The sequence below is a fragment of the Mobula birostris genome, chromosome 9, assembly GCF_030028105.1.
Source record: "Mobula birostris isolate sMobBir1 chromosome 9, sMobBir1.hap1, whole genome shotgun sequence".
NCBI classification, from domain to species: Eukaryota; Metazoa; Chordata; class Chondrichthyes; order Myliobatiformes; family Myliobatidae; genus Mobula; species Mobula birostris.
In genome coordinates, this window is record NC_092378.1 from 51432931 (window position 1) to 51447986 (window position 15056).

Below are 15056 nucleotides of genomic sequence, written 5' to 3' on the forward strand. Positions count from 1 at the left end.
AAAAAAGCATTGGCACCCACCACTGAGCACTCAAGCCATTGGCACCCACCACTGAGCCATCTTTCTAACAGTAGAAATGTTAGAAAACAACAGGGATTGTTAAGAATGAGAGGGCGGAATAACAGAAAGGTGGGACACAGAAAGAAGACCTCAGCCTTCGGTTTCTGTAATGGACAACTTGTTAGTTTGAAACTTGTTTGTACATCCTTTTAGTTTGTAAGAATTTTACCTGTGTTTGGAAATCTTCTGTAGTTTACAGATCTTCTGTAATTTGAAAATCTCTTGTAAGTTAAAATTTTTCTGAGAGTTTCAAGTCTATGTCAAGAATTATTCGGTTAAATTAAACATGTATCACTAAAAATAAAAAAAAAACTGTGTTTGAACTACTTTGGTAGCTGGAAGCATCTACTCCTTGGTAAGGAGGATCCAGCACTCAGAGAGTTATTATCGACAGTGAGAACTCATTGTGGAGATTAAACAATAGAGTAAACTCATCCTGAAGTGTGGGTTGAAGCAGAATAACCTCCCTAAAGTGAGTGTACTTGTAAATACCTACGTATATTAGCCAAGACTTAAAGTTTTCTCTTAAGGTTAGAGCTTGTGGACAGTGGGCTCAATGTCATCATGTGGAGGAATTCCAAGGATTTAGATGTAAGGGTACCTTTCCCCCGTTAGCCCACACTAGCTGCTTGAAGCCCCAGCAACATCGGTGAAGGTGGTGCAATCTACAGAGAGGCCCTCACTGACTCCAAAGAACAATACCTTCTCAGGGGTCAAGAAAAGAGACCTGAAGTGCCTGCATCTGGACTTAAATCCCAGGGGCAGGGGCTGGAGACTGGGGGGTGGATGTGAGCTGGAATTAGGAATGTGGTTCACATCACCATTGAAGGCTTCATCCTGGCCGCTGACTGGGGCTTCTCCAACAATGTGCAGTGTAACACTGCTGTGTTGCCCACAGCACACTGAACAACTGTGTGTTAGTTTATAAACCTGATAGCTGATTTTGATGGGTGGGGAGTGGCTACCTGATCCAAGGCCCCAAAAGAAAATTAAAGATTAGTTTTATTTGTTACATGTACATTGAAATGTACAGGTAAATACACACAAAATTCTGGAGGAACTCAATAGGTCAGGGAGCGTCCACAGAGAGGAATAAACAGTCAATGCTTCAGGCTGAGACCCTTCATCAGGACTGCATTGAAGGGTCTCATCCCAAAACGTCAACTCTTTATTCTTCTCCATGGACGCTGCCTGACCTCCTGAGTTCCTCCAGCATTTTGTGTGTGCTGCTCTGGATTTCCAACATCTGCAGAATCCCTTGTGATTGTACAGTGAAATGCATCATTTGTGTCAACGGCTAACACAATCCAAGGATTACAAGTGTTGTCGCCCTTCTGCCACCAACGGAACATGCCCACAACTCACTAACCTAACCAGTACGTCTTTGGAATATGGGAGATTACCCATTAACCCATACAGTCACAGGGAAAAGGTACAAATTCCTTGCAGACAGTAGAAGAAATTGAACCTGAAATCTGATGCTGTGAAGCTTTGCTCTAACTGCTACACTACCATGCCTCTCCGTACATTAACTACACCAAGTTAAGAATTACTCGTCAACTGTTTTAAAATACTAACAGCATTCCCTTTCTCTGCAGGAGCATCTCCACTTTGTCACAGAGGTAGCTCACGATGAGCTCTTTATCCTGGATCCCGAAGTTGCAGCAACCCCAAAACTTGGGACAAGCCCTGGAATGCCAGACCTGGTGGTGGACCCTTCCCCAGGGTACGTCGCTGTTCCACCATGATCACCCCTTTGCTCTGTCCAACCTGGCTTCTGCCTTCAGCAGAATCATGAGCCCTGCTGGGGGGCTTTTCCAGAGAACTATTGGATCCTGATACTTTTGAGATCCAAACGTTCTTTGGAAATCAAGAATGAGGCACAAAACTTATTGCTGGCTATTGTTTCATAAGTATTACAAGTGTAGAAAATGAACAGGAAGGATTTGAGAAAACAAAGAAAAGGCAAAGGAAAAAGCACTTGTGGTCATCTCATATACAGAATTTCAGAGATAGCAATTAATCTATAAAATAACCAGATTTAAGAGGTGTAACATCTGATACTGAAAACTCAGATGTTTTTAGAAAAATACAGAGGCAACCATATTATAATTTCTGAGAAATTCACTGAACAATTATGTGGATGTAGGTGGAGTTTAGCAGAATGAGGGAGGATTTCATTGAAACCTACCAAATATTGAAAGGCCTAGATAGAGTGGATGGAGAGAGTGTTTCTTAAAGTGCAGGAGCCTAGACAAGGGAGCACAGCCTCAGAGTAGAAGGACATCCCTTTAGAAAAGAGATGAAGAGGAATTTCTTTAGCCAGAGAATGATGAATCCGTGGAGGTTGATAGGTCGAAGGGTGTCAAAGGTTATGGGGAGAAACAGGAGAATGGGGTTGAGAGGGATAATAAATCAGCCATGATGGAATGGCGGAGCAGGCTCGATGGGCCAAATGGCCTAATTCTGCTCGCCAAGCATAAGAAAGTTAAACTACAACAAAATTATCAATTTTACACCTCAATTCAACATAGTAATTTTTTTCTATACCCGCCTAATATATTCTTACCGCAGTTCAATAGCAGTCCACCACCAATAGGGGGCTCTAAGACATCCTGAGATGCCACATAAATGCATCTTTTTCTGTCATATCAGGTTTCAAGTTGTCTTTATTGTCATGTGTCCAAGCACAATGAGATACAGGTAGAATGAAAATATGCTTGTAGGCACAGACACGCACAGAATGTGGACTATATTTATACAAGAGAGAATGGAGAAAAATAAAACTGCAAAGCAAGACATCAATGCAAAATAAAACCGAGGGAATTCCAGGGTAGTGCAGAGGGAGGTTGGTAGTTCTGTCTCAGAGGCTGGGTTAGGATTGTACAGGTCAGTTCAGGGAACTGATCGTTGTGGGAAAGTAGCTGTTGCTGAACCCCCTGGTGTGGGGCTTGAGTCTTCTGTACCTCCTGCCCAATGGTAGCAGTGAGAAGAGGGCATGACCTGAATGATAGGGATCTTTTAGAACAGACACAGCCTCTTTGAGGCAGCAGCACCTGTCTATGATGTCAGTGGTAGGGAGGGATGTGCCTGTGGTTGATTAGGCTGTGCCCACTATTCCCACAGCCTTTCACATTCCCATGTGTAGGAATTGCCATATCGGGTCATAATGCAACCAGCCAGGGTACTTTCAACATTGCTTGAAGGTTATCTTACATCTAATATGAGCAACACGCACAAAATGCTGGAGGAACTCAGCAAGTCAGGCAGCATTAATGGAGAGGAACAAGCAGCCAAAGGTTTCAGGCTGACACCCTTCATCGGGACTGGAAAGGAACAGAGCAAAGGTCAGGAAAAAGAGGTGGGGAGAGGGGGGAGGAGTACTAGCTGGCAGGTGATAGGTAAGACCAGCTCAAATTACTTGTACCTTAAAATGTTTTTTTTTTGCTTTTGACAATCTGTTTTTTCAGTCACAGAAGTTCAGTTTGTAAAGCTCAAAGCTTAGTTTGGAAAGGAGGGTTGAGTTACACATGACTGAGATAAAAGATCTCACCAGGATACAAGTGACGTCAGACTGAGGAGGAACTACCTCTGTCCAGTCTGTGGAAGTTGCTGAAGGCCGGACTGGACTCAGCAGCGAGACCTCTGGGGATGGCTCCCACACCACTGGTTCGAGCCTTGCCTCATGTACAAAGAGCAACTATACTCTTCCTGTGTGAAACAGGCACTTCCCATAAAACAACTTTGCAAGTTGTCTTTCCTTCTGACGAGGTCAAAGGAAAATAGATCTCAGATCTGGTAATTAATTGGAAAAACTGAATGCCTTTTGGATTTTTAGGAAAACCGAACTATGGAACGGATCTGGTGGCAAGTGGATTGGAAGTGATAGCTGTGAATCTGAGTCTGGGATACAACACCAACTTATTGCCAGACCGACGGGCAGCGTGGGACATCAGAAGCTCAGGTACAAACCTTCCATGTCCGACATGAGACATCACACTCGGGAACAAGCTGATCTTTTAGTCCTTTCCCTTGGTCTTCGTCCCTGTGTAGCCCCCCCGGCCACCCTCAGGGTCGCTTGGCTCGCTGTCGTCTAGGGAAACAGCCTCGGCCCCGCCAAACTGGATAATTCGTTTGTGTGGATGCTGTGTGAGGTACCCCACCCCGCCCAAATAACAGACAATACACCAGATACGATTAAATGATTTACAGTTTATAGATATTACTGGAACTATATAATTAAGAGAGAATAAAATATAAAAGGAAAATAAAAGGTGCCACACTTATCAAAGTTCAATCTCTTCGTGCACAAAACTGTTGGAGCTCAAGGATCTTCTTCTTCACCCTGCGACCCCTCGGACCACCTCGACCAGCCGCCTGGGACCAACAACGGTGGTCGACCAGACGCTCCACACGAGTCCGTCTCCGTCTCCTCACCGAACGCCCTCCTCGGGGTCCAGCCCCATTAGCGGACATCACAGCACCTCGTCCATCCTCTGTCTCGCTCTCCCGCCTTCTGCCCCCAAAACCCCGCGCATACAGTATCTTCACATAAACCAAAAACGTAACAACTATCCTAATTGGTTAATAATATATTTCTTATCACACACTAAACCAAAACAAGCTGCTAGCACAAACTTTCTCAGCGTTTAACACAACAAAGCCGCATTTCCCAGATTAACATAACAAAGATGCCATTTTAATTAGCCTCCGCAGTAACATAAAAGTCGAAATCCCCTTACACCTGCAATGTTCCACACACACAAAGTCCTGACACAGTCCTCACGTAGAACATCGCACAATAAGGCCCTTCGGTCTACCATGTTGTGCCAACCCTTTAACCTACTCCAAGATTAATCTAATCCTTCCTCCCCACATAGTCAGGGGAGCAGACAGGAGATTTTGTGGACGTGAGAAGGACACCCGCATGGTTTATTGCCTCCCGGGTGCCAGGGTCCAGGATGTCTCTGACCGGGTGCACGACATCCTGGTACGAGAGGGAAAGCAACCAGAAGTTGTGATACATGTTGGGACCAATGACATAGGCAGGAAGAGGGATGAGGTCCTGAAGTGTGAGTTTCAGGAATTAGGCAGAAGGCTGAAGAACAGGACCTCAAGGGTGACGTTCTCAGGATTGCTGCCAGTGCTACGTGACAGAGATGGTAAGAATTGGAGGAGATGGCAGTTGAATGCGTGGCTGAGGAGTTGGTGCAGGGAGCAGGGTTTTAGATTTTTAGATCATTGGGATCTCTTCTGGGGAAGGTGGGACCTGTACAGATTGGATGGGTTGCACCTGAACTCGAGGGAGAGCAATATCCTTGCAGATAGGTTTGCTAGCATGGTTCAGGAGGGTTTAAACTAATTTGTGAGGGGGATGGGACCCAGAGCGATAAGCAGTGAAAGAAGTGCATGGAGTAAAGCCAGATCTAACATACAGAGAGGCTTTGAGGAAAGAGAAGCAGAATAAACGGTGTAAAGACAGTAAGGTAGAAGGGCTGAAATGTGTGTACCTCAATGCAAGAAACATCAGGAACAAAGGTGATGAACTGAGAGCTTGGATACATACATGGAATTATGATGTAGTGGCCATTACAGAGACTTGGCTGACACCAGGGCAGGAATGGATTCTCAATATTCCTGGATTTCAGTGCTTTAAAAGGGATAGAGAGGGCGGAAAAGGGGGAGGAGGGGTGGCATTACTAGTCAGGATACTATTACAGCTACAGAAAGGGTGGGTAATGTAGCAGGATCCTCTTTTGAGTCAATATGGGTGGAAGTCAGGAATAGGAAGGGAGCAGTTACTCTACTGGGGGTATTCTATAGGCCCCCTGGTAGCAGCAGAGATACAGAGGAGCAGATTGGGAGGCAGATTTTGGAAAGGTGCAAAAATAACAGGGTTGTTATCATGGGTGACTTTAACTTCCCTAACATTGATTGGCACCTGATTAGTTCCAAGGGTTTAGATGGGGCAGAATTTGTTAAGTGTGTCCAGGATGGATTCCTGTCACAGTATGTGGACAGGCCGACCAGGGGGAATGCCATACTAGATCTAGTACTAGGTAATGAACCGGGTCAGGTCACAGATCTCTCAGTGGGTGAGCATCTGGGGGACAGTGACCACCGCTCCCTGGCCTTTATAATTATCATGGAAAAGGATAGAATCAAAGAGGACAGGAAAATTTTTAATTGGGGAAAGGCAAATTATGATGCTATAAGGCTAGAACTTGCGGATGTGAATTGGGATGATATTTTTGCAGGGAAATGTACTATGGACATGTGGTCGATGTTTAGAGATCTCTTGCGGGATGTAAGGGATAAATTTGTCCCGGTGAGGAAGATAAAGAATGGTAGGGTGAAGGAACCATGGGTGACAAGTGAGGTGGAAAATCTAGTCAGGTGGAAGAAGGCAGCATATATGAGGTTTAGGAAGCAAGGATCAGATGGGTCTATTGAGGAATATAGGGTAGCAAGAAAGGAGCTTAAGAAGGTGCTGAAAAGAGCAAGAAGGGAGCATGAGAAGGCCGTGGTGAGTAGGGTAAAGGAAAACCCCAAGGCATTCTTCAATTATGTGAAGAAAAAAAGGATGACAGGAGTGAAGGTAGGACCGATTAGAGATAAAGGTGGAAAGATGTGCCTGGAGGCTGTGGAAGTGAGCGAGGTCCTCAATGAATCCTTCTCTTCGGTATTCACCAATGAGAGGGAACTTGATGATGGTGAGGACAATATGAGTGAGGTTGATGTTCTGGAGCGTGTTGATATTAAGGGAGAGGAGGTGTTGGAGTTGTTAAAATACATTAGGACAGTTAAGTCCCCGGGGCCTGACAGAATATTCCCCAGGCTGCTCTACGAGGCGAGAGAAGAGATTGCTGAGCCTCTGGCTAGGATCTTTATGTCCTCGTTGTCCACGGGAATGGTACTGGAGGATTGGAGGGAGGCGAATGTTGTTCCCTTGTTCAAAAAAGGTAGTAGGCTTAGTCCGGGTAATTATAAACCAGTGAACCTTATGTCTGTGGTGGGAAAGCTGTTGGAAAAGATTCTTAGAGATAGGATCTATAGGCATTTAGAGAATCATGGTCTGATCAGGAACAGTCAGCATGGCTTTGTGAAGGGCAGATCGTGTCTAACAAGCCTGATAGAGTTCTTTGAGGAGGTGACCAGGCATATAGATGAGGGTAGTGCAGTGGATGTGATCTATATGGATTTTAGTAAGGCATTTGACAAAGTTCCACACAGTAGGCTTATTCAGAAAGTTAGAAGGCATGGGATCCATGGAAGTTTGGCCAGGTGGATTCAGAATTGGCTTGCCTGCAGAAGGCAGAGGGTGGTGGTGGAGGGAGTACATTCAGATTAGAAGATTGTGACTAGTGGTGTCCCACAAGGATCTGTTCTGGGACCTCTGCTTTTCGTGATTTTTATTAACGACCTGGATGTGGGGGTAGAAGGGTGGGTTGGCAAGTTTGCAGATGACACAAAGGTTGGTGGTGTTGTAGATAGTGTAGAGGATTGTCAAAGATTGCAGAGAGACATTGATAGGATGCAGAAGTGGGCTGAGAAGTGGCAGATGGAGTTCAACCTGGAGAAGTGTGAGGTGGTACACTTTGGAATGACAAACTCCAAGGCAGAGTACAAAGTAAATGGCAGGATACTTGGTAGTGTGGAGGAGCAGCGGGATCTTGGGGTACATGTCCACAGATCCCTGAAAGTTGCCTCACAGGTGGATAAGGTAGTTAAGAAAGCTTATGGGGTGTTAGCTTTCATAAGTCGAGGGATAGAGTTTAAGAGTCGCGATGTAATGATGCAGCTCTATAAAACTCTGGTTAGGCCACACTTGGAGTACTGTGTCCAGTTCTGGTCACCTCACTATAGGAAGGATGTGGAAGCATTGGAAAGGGTACAGAGGAGATTTACCAGGATGCTGCCTGGTTTAGAAAGTATGTATTATGATCAAAGATTAAGGGAGTTAGGGCTTTACTCTTGGAGAGAAGGAGGATGAGAGGAGACATGATAGAGGTGTACAAGATAATAAGAGGAATAGATAGAGTGGATAGCCAGCACCTCTTCCCCAGGGCACCACTGCTTAATACAAGAGGATATGGCTTTAAAGTAAGGGGTGGGAAGTTCAAGGGGGATATTAGAGGAAGGTTTTTTACTCAGAGAGTGGTTGGTGCGTGGAATGCACTGCCTGAGTCAGTGGTGGAGGCAGATACACTAGTGAAGTTTAAGAGACTACTAGACAGGTATATAGAGGAATCTAAGGTGGGGGCTTATATGGGAGGCAGGGTTTGAGGGTCGGCACAACATTGTGGGTCGAAGGGCCTGTACTGTGCTGTACTATTCTATGTTCTATGTAGCCCTCACATTCCTGATTCTACTAATCCTCTCCCAAGCTACAGGTACACCTGATCCTGATAGCCATCTTCATGCTCTTCTTCCCATCCATTTTCCTCATCTTTCAGAGCAGGTAAAATTCCTGAAACTAAAAGTCACAACACCATTCTGCATATTCCCAATCCTAACAACAATCCGCAACTCCAGATTCTGGAATTATAACCACATTCCACGCTCCGCAGCTCAACAGTGCTCTTTGTGGCAGCAGTACAGTGGAGAGACTTAAAAATCCCTATACGTTATAAAAATAGTGCAAAATAAAATGAACAATGAGGTGTGTATTGGACCATTCAGAATTCTGATGGCAGAGGGGAAGAAGTTGTTCCTAAGTCATTGAACGTGGGTCTTTAGGCTCCTGTGCCTCTGACCCAATGGTAGTATAAAGAAGAGGGCATGTCCCATATGGTGAGGGTGCTAAGCAATGGATGCTGCCTTCTTGAGGCACATCCTTTTGAAGATTCCCTCAACGATCACATTCTTGATGATCTTTCCAGCGCACTCAAACTAGACAATGTTCCACTGATTCCAAGCGCTTGCCCTGCACCCACAATTTTCACAGCAATTCCCACAATCCGTCAATAAAGTGCTTTCCATTGCAGCCCCATTCCTCTCAACAAACCGTGTACCTGACTCCAGCAAATTTCTTTACACTTCTGATCTCAGAAATATTACTTACACACTGATCCCAGCATACCTTCCCCATATTCCTGAATGCAAACACGAGGAAATCTGCAGATGCTGGAATTTCAAGCAACACACACAAAAATTGCTGGTGAATACAGCAGGCCAGGCAGCATCTATAGGAAGAGGTACCGTCGACGTTTTGGGCCGAGACCCTTCTCCAGTCCTGACGAAGGGTCTTGGCCCGAAATGTTGACTGTATCTCTTCCTATAGATGCTGCCTGGCCTGCTGTATTCACCAGCAATTTTTGTGTGTGTTGCTCCATATTCCCAATCCTGACAGCATTCCCTGACTTCTGTCTGCAGCAACATTTCCCACTTTTCTGACGGTCCAACCCATCCCAGTAATCTCTCCTTCATTCCACTGAGATAACGTTTCAATACTCCTGGCTCAAAGCAACGGTGTAGATCTTTCCTTTCTGAACTTTGAGGGGGTATTGTTTCTTTTTATTCATTCAAAGGATGTGGGTTTCACGGTCTGAGCCAGCCTATCCCTAGTTGCACTTGTGAGGGTGGTGGTGAGCTGCCTTCTCGAACTGCTGTGGTCCTTGAATGTGAGGGGGGAGTTCCAGGATTTTGACCCAGTGATGGTGAAGGAATGGTGATGTTTCAAAGTCAGGATGGTCCACGGTTCAGAGGGCAACTTCCAGGCAGTGGTGTCCCCTTGTTTATGCTACCCACATCCTTCTATCTGGTAGAGGTTTGTGGGTTTGGAAGCTGCTGTCCAAGGAGTCCTGTTGACAGTGCATCCTGTCAATAGTACAGACTGCTGGTTAAACTGAGCACCTTTCTCATTGACACGTAGCAACAGTATTTTACTATCACAGCGAGTAACTCCGAAAATAATTTCTGCTTTCTTCTCAGGCCTCCCACATCTCCAGAAGAACAAGGTACTTTCGATTCTTATAATAAACCTTTCCCCAGATTAAATTGTTCGATTGTATGTTCCTGATTGTTAGCGTTAGCAGCCTTCCTGAGGGGCTCAGAAATTCCAGCAGTTTGCCCTGAGCGTTCCCTGTCCAAAGCCATTCAGTATGTGCCTGCTTTCCGTAAGTTTCTCAGGACTAGTTACATATGGATATCACTATATGTTGCAAATTGAGTTGGTTCCCAGGAAACCTGGGAAGTTTGGACTGACCCAGATGGGTGGCAGGAGTGGAGTTTCCCGTTAGAGTCACATCAGTTTTCAGTCTTGGGCTAGTATAGGGCTTGTTGTAATGTGTTTGTAACATAAACCTCAGCTCATTTGAAAAGCAGTTAGCCTTAATTGTTCTGCAATGAGGCTCCTCTTTAGAAATCTCAAGACTGGACAGAACTCCTGATTTAAGTATGATTTAACCTGTTCTTCTCTTCCCAAAGGAATGAGCAGAGGGAATTTGGGGTTCAAGTCCATTGGTCCATGAAATGGAAACATTGGTCGATAGGCTGATGAAGAAAACATATGGACCCCACAGGTCAGGGCAGAGAATATAAAAGTTAGGGTGCTATGTTACAACTTGGGCATATTGCATGCAGTTCTGGTCACCGCACTGTAGGAACGATGTGCTTGCACTGGAGAGAGTGCAGAGGAGATTTCCCAGGACGTTGCCTGGATTTTGGAGGATTTTATTGGATAGGGTGGGCTTGTCTCCCCGGAACAAAGAAATCTGAGGGGTGACCAATGGGGGTTTGAAAGAGACATGGACAGGGCAGATAGAATCTATTTCCCATGGTCAGGCTTTCAAACACTTGATGGCATGGTTTTAAGGTGAGAGAAGGAGTTTTAAAGGGGACCCAAGGGAAAAGTTTTTTATTTTATACACAGGATGGTTGATGTCTCAGAGGAGGTGGTGGAATCAGATCCATTTACTGTGCTAAAGAGACATTTAGACATGCTCAAAGCATGGAGAGATACGGACCAAAAAGGCTTAGTCCAGCAAGGACACCATGGAGAAGACGGGCCACAGCTCTGTATGATGCCCTGACTCAAGGAAAGAGTTGGTGACATTGAAATTTGGAGAACAGTGAATTGGTGGTGGGGCCACTTTCTTATTGCGTAGGTGAGTCCACAGTGCTGAAAGGGAGCTCGGCCCAGTGACAGTGGGGGGAAGGGGTGGGGATGATATATTCCCAAGTCAGCATGGTGTGTGGCTTGGAGACTAACCTGGAGGCACTGGTGTATCTGAGCACCTGCTGTCCAAAATGATACAAGTCCAATCACAAAGTCCTGGAGAACTCAGCCGCTCTGGCAGCGTCTATGAAGAGGAATAAAGAACCAATGTTTCGGGCTGAGACCCTTCATCAGGACTGGCCTGAAATGTTGACTGTTCATTCCTCTCCATAGATGTTGCCTGTGTGCTGGGTTCCCTCAGTATCTTGTGTGGGTTGCTGTGGATTTCCAGCATCTGCAGAATCTCTTGTGCTTGAGATAGATGTCATAGTGTTTGGAAGGTGTCATCTACTGTACCTTGCTCTAATGCTTCTTGCGGCTGTACACACCACAGCCTCCCACAATTTGCCATAATGCTTTTAATTGTTGCATTAGTATATAGCAATAAAACTGGAACTACTAATTGTAACATTAACATCTAACAACAGTACTATAGTATACTGGTGCCATAATGCTGTTAACTGTAGCCTTATATATAATTACAGCAGAGCTATAACTATTAATTGTAGCATGAGTTCTTTTAATTTTAACATCAATATATGTCTCTTGTGGTTGTCCATCATACCTGATGATGACAGGAAACCTGTGCGGGAGAGTTTTTAAAGTGGAAATGCTGTTGCACTTTGGTAGTTCCACTCTCTGGACCTCAGAAATCTGGGTTCAGTTAAGCAAGCATCTCGAACTGGGGTTGCAATAGATTACCAGGACGTCTTCTGTGCCTTGTCATGCCCTTCATTTTCCACGTTGCAGTGCCACCTTCCTAGCAATTGGATCTCACTGTAGATCTCATCTGCCCAGTCCGCCAGAGCTGGCTTTGCGTGCTAGGACAGGCCTGTCCCTATCTCACTGGGTTATCGGGCCCGTCGGCTACCCTCACCTGGTTTAGCCCGCATGCCGAAGCGGTGTAGCGGGGTGTGGCCACGGTCACATGCAAACAGCTACATGGAGCCACAGGTGAGAGCTGAGAGTCTGGTGGGGACCAAAGGTGGATGAGCTGCTCAGGAATGGATACGGCAAGCCCCTTCACCAGAGGTGCTGCCCCTCCCTGGACTCCCATTCACCCCATTAGTGCATTGTGATGCTGTAAAAATAAATACCACCACAACAATGCAAACAGAGTAGCTGTCAGTCAGAAATGGCAGACTGCAGTACACCATGCTGCCCTGAACAGCTTTCAGATCAACCCTTCAGCAGTCTTTATTGAAATACAATGATTCTTGTGGAAAAATCCTACTGACACCCAGTGTGAATCAAGAACTTAATTGTGTAGATAAAATATTACAGTTCATTTTGGTCAGATTTTTGCTTTTTATTAGCTTTTCCTGTTGCTAAACTATGTTCTATTTATTGGAATCCTCGCCTGAATTTATTCAGAGACACCTCCAGCTTGGCATTGTTCCACCTGCTTCACCAGTCTCTATTCAAGGATAATAAATCAGCTGTGGAGCAGACTCGATGGGCTGAATGGCCTAATTCTGCTCCAATGTCATGGCCTTATTCCCCAGATCCTATCACCATCTGTGTGCAGGGGTTCTAACATAGAATTCAGTAAGACATTCCACTCTCTGTCTGTATTCCATGTTTTTAAATGGGCCAACATTACCCAATATTGACAGACTGTAGTTAATCAGCTGGTTAGTCACTGTACCATATTTTCTCTTCGGTGTTTAACATGCTTCCCATGTCTGTCTTTCAGAACTTCTTCATTCAGTCCTGGAGGGTAACCTGCAGAAGGTAATGGTGCAGAGTGTGAATTTGTCCTGGTTGTGTACGTGTGTGCGGGACGGGAATGAAAAAAAGACGTGGTGGCCTAGGTCTCCTACGGGTTGATGACTCCAGCCAATCAAGTACAAAACAATTAGGTATTAAGGCAAACTGCTGGAGACAATGGAAACCTAAAATTGAGAAGGAAGTTATTGGTGCTACACACTCTGTCAGAGAGCATTCTGTAGAAAGAGAAACAGAATTACAAGCCCACTCTCCATTTTCCCGAATCCTGGTGCAGGGTTTCGATCTGAAACATCAACAATCCTTTTCCTTCCACAGATGCTGCTCGACCCACAGACTCGTTGTTGCTCCTTTTATTTCCTGGTCTAAAGATAAGGAAGAATTTTTTTTACTTAATTTTTAAATTGTGTTATATATTTTGATTATTTTATATATGTTTTGGTTAATTTCATTTTTAAAAGCTTATTTACATCCATTTAGTAGATGTGATCTTCTGAATACCGGAGCAAAGGCTGAGCTGGTGTCAGGGCCTGCTCACCGGCGAGGCCCCACTGGGTCACCTGGGTGTGAGGGGTCAGCTCAATCCACAGGTGGTTAGGTGAGATTGTTGGGCTGAATGGCCTGAATTCCCCTATGTCTTGTGGTTACTTCAGACCCCACAAGGCCAGCTGGTGGCACAACGACATCAGTGCCGGACCCGGGAGCGGAGGTTCCCGGGTTCGCAACTCGACCTCGTAAATTAAAGGGACAAGTACTGCGAAAATGTCTCCGTGAGGAGTGGCACGCCACACAGTCTCTCTCTCGCTCTGCACCTTGTAAAAGCCATGAAAAAGACACCATCGCAGACGCGTACGCATGCACACACACAGACTTGCACGCACGCAGGCACACACCAAAAAAAAGTCCAGATCCCACAGGGTGGATCCGCCTTGATCCAGCCCATGGTTTCAAATTACATACAAACAATAAATGAAGCAGGAGTAGGTCATTTGGCCCATCGTATGTGGTCTGTCATTCAGTAAGATCGTAGCTGATGGTTTTGCCTTAGTGCCAGTATGCTGCACTGCACGTTCTCCTGATTTCCTTGGTATACAAACATTATTCATCTCAATCTTGAATATAGTCAGTGACCGATCTTCCACAGCTCTCTGTAGAGAATTCCGAAGATTCACTACTGTCTAGGTAAAGCATTCCTACTCATCTCTGTTTTGAATGTTTGACACCCCCCTCGTTTTGAGAGTACAGGCCACGGGGACCCCAGCCAGGGAAGCATCAACTGTGCATCGTCTGCTGACGTGCACAGTAAAAATAATTCTGCATTTCAGTGAGATGGCTTCTCACCTCTCTTACATTGATGACTTCTCATTAGCATGGGAAATGAATCTAAATTAATCAATTTTCAAATCCAGGGAGCAGAGGCAGCAAGAGCAGAATGGGGGGCAGTAATGGGGGTAGCTGGGGGGAGAGATTAGAAAAGTGAGAGAGTTGCACTGGAGTCTAAAGAACAGATTTAGTCCACAAGAGGTGCAAATGGAAGACATTGCAAAAGGAAAATACTGCAAATGATGTAAATCTGAATGAAAAACTCATTTCATATGGGAATAGTAGATTATCGGCAATAGTTGCACTCTCTGTTGAGTCTAGAAGGCTGTAATGTGCCTAATTGTAAGATGCAAGTTCCACCCTTAATAAGACAAAGTACTGGAGTTGGGATGTTGTGTTGAAGTTGTATAAAGTGTTGGTGAGGCTGCATTTGGAGTATTGCATACAGCTGTTGCCACCTGCTTACAGGAAAGATATCAATAAGTTTGAAAGAGTGCAGAGAAAATTTACGAGGATGTTACCGGGACTTGAGGACCTGAATTCTCGGGATAAGTTGAATAGTTTAGGACTTCCCTGGAACATGAAAATGAGGGAGGATCTTATAGAAGTATACAAAGTTACGAGGGGTTTATAGATAGGGAAAAAATGCCTGCATGTATTTAACCTAATTGGATGAGACTAGAACTAAAGGTTATCGGTTTAGGGTGAAAGGTGAAATATTTAAGGG

General features: G+C 45.1%; 1 protein-coding gene across 1 annotated transcript in view; it reads left to right on the forward strand.

Moving 5' to 3' along the window:
- Nucleotides 1-15056, forward strand: part of dgki (diacylglycerol kinase, iota) — a 244031-nt gene that overhangs the window by 219699 nt on the left and 9276 nt on the right. Inside the window, exons 25-28 of the mRNA XM_072269422.1 lie at nt 1659-1786; nt 3899-4024; nt 9994-10019; nt 12975-13012. Coding sequence (XP_072125523.1) covers nt 1659-1786; nt 3899-4024; nt 9994-10019; nt 12975-13012 — 318 coding nt within the window. The remainder of the gene's footprint in view (nt 1-1658; nt 1787-3898; nt 4025-9993; nt 10020-12974; nt 13013-15056) is intronic.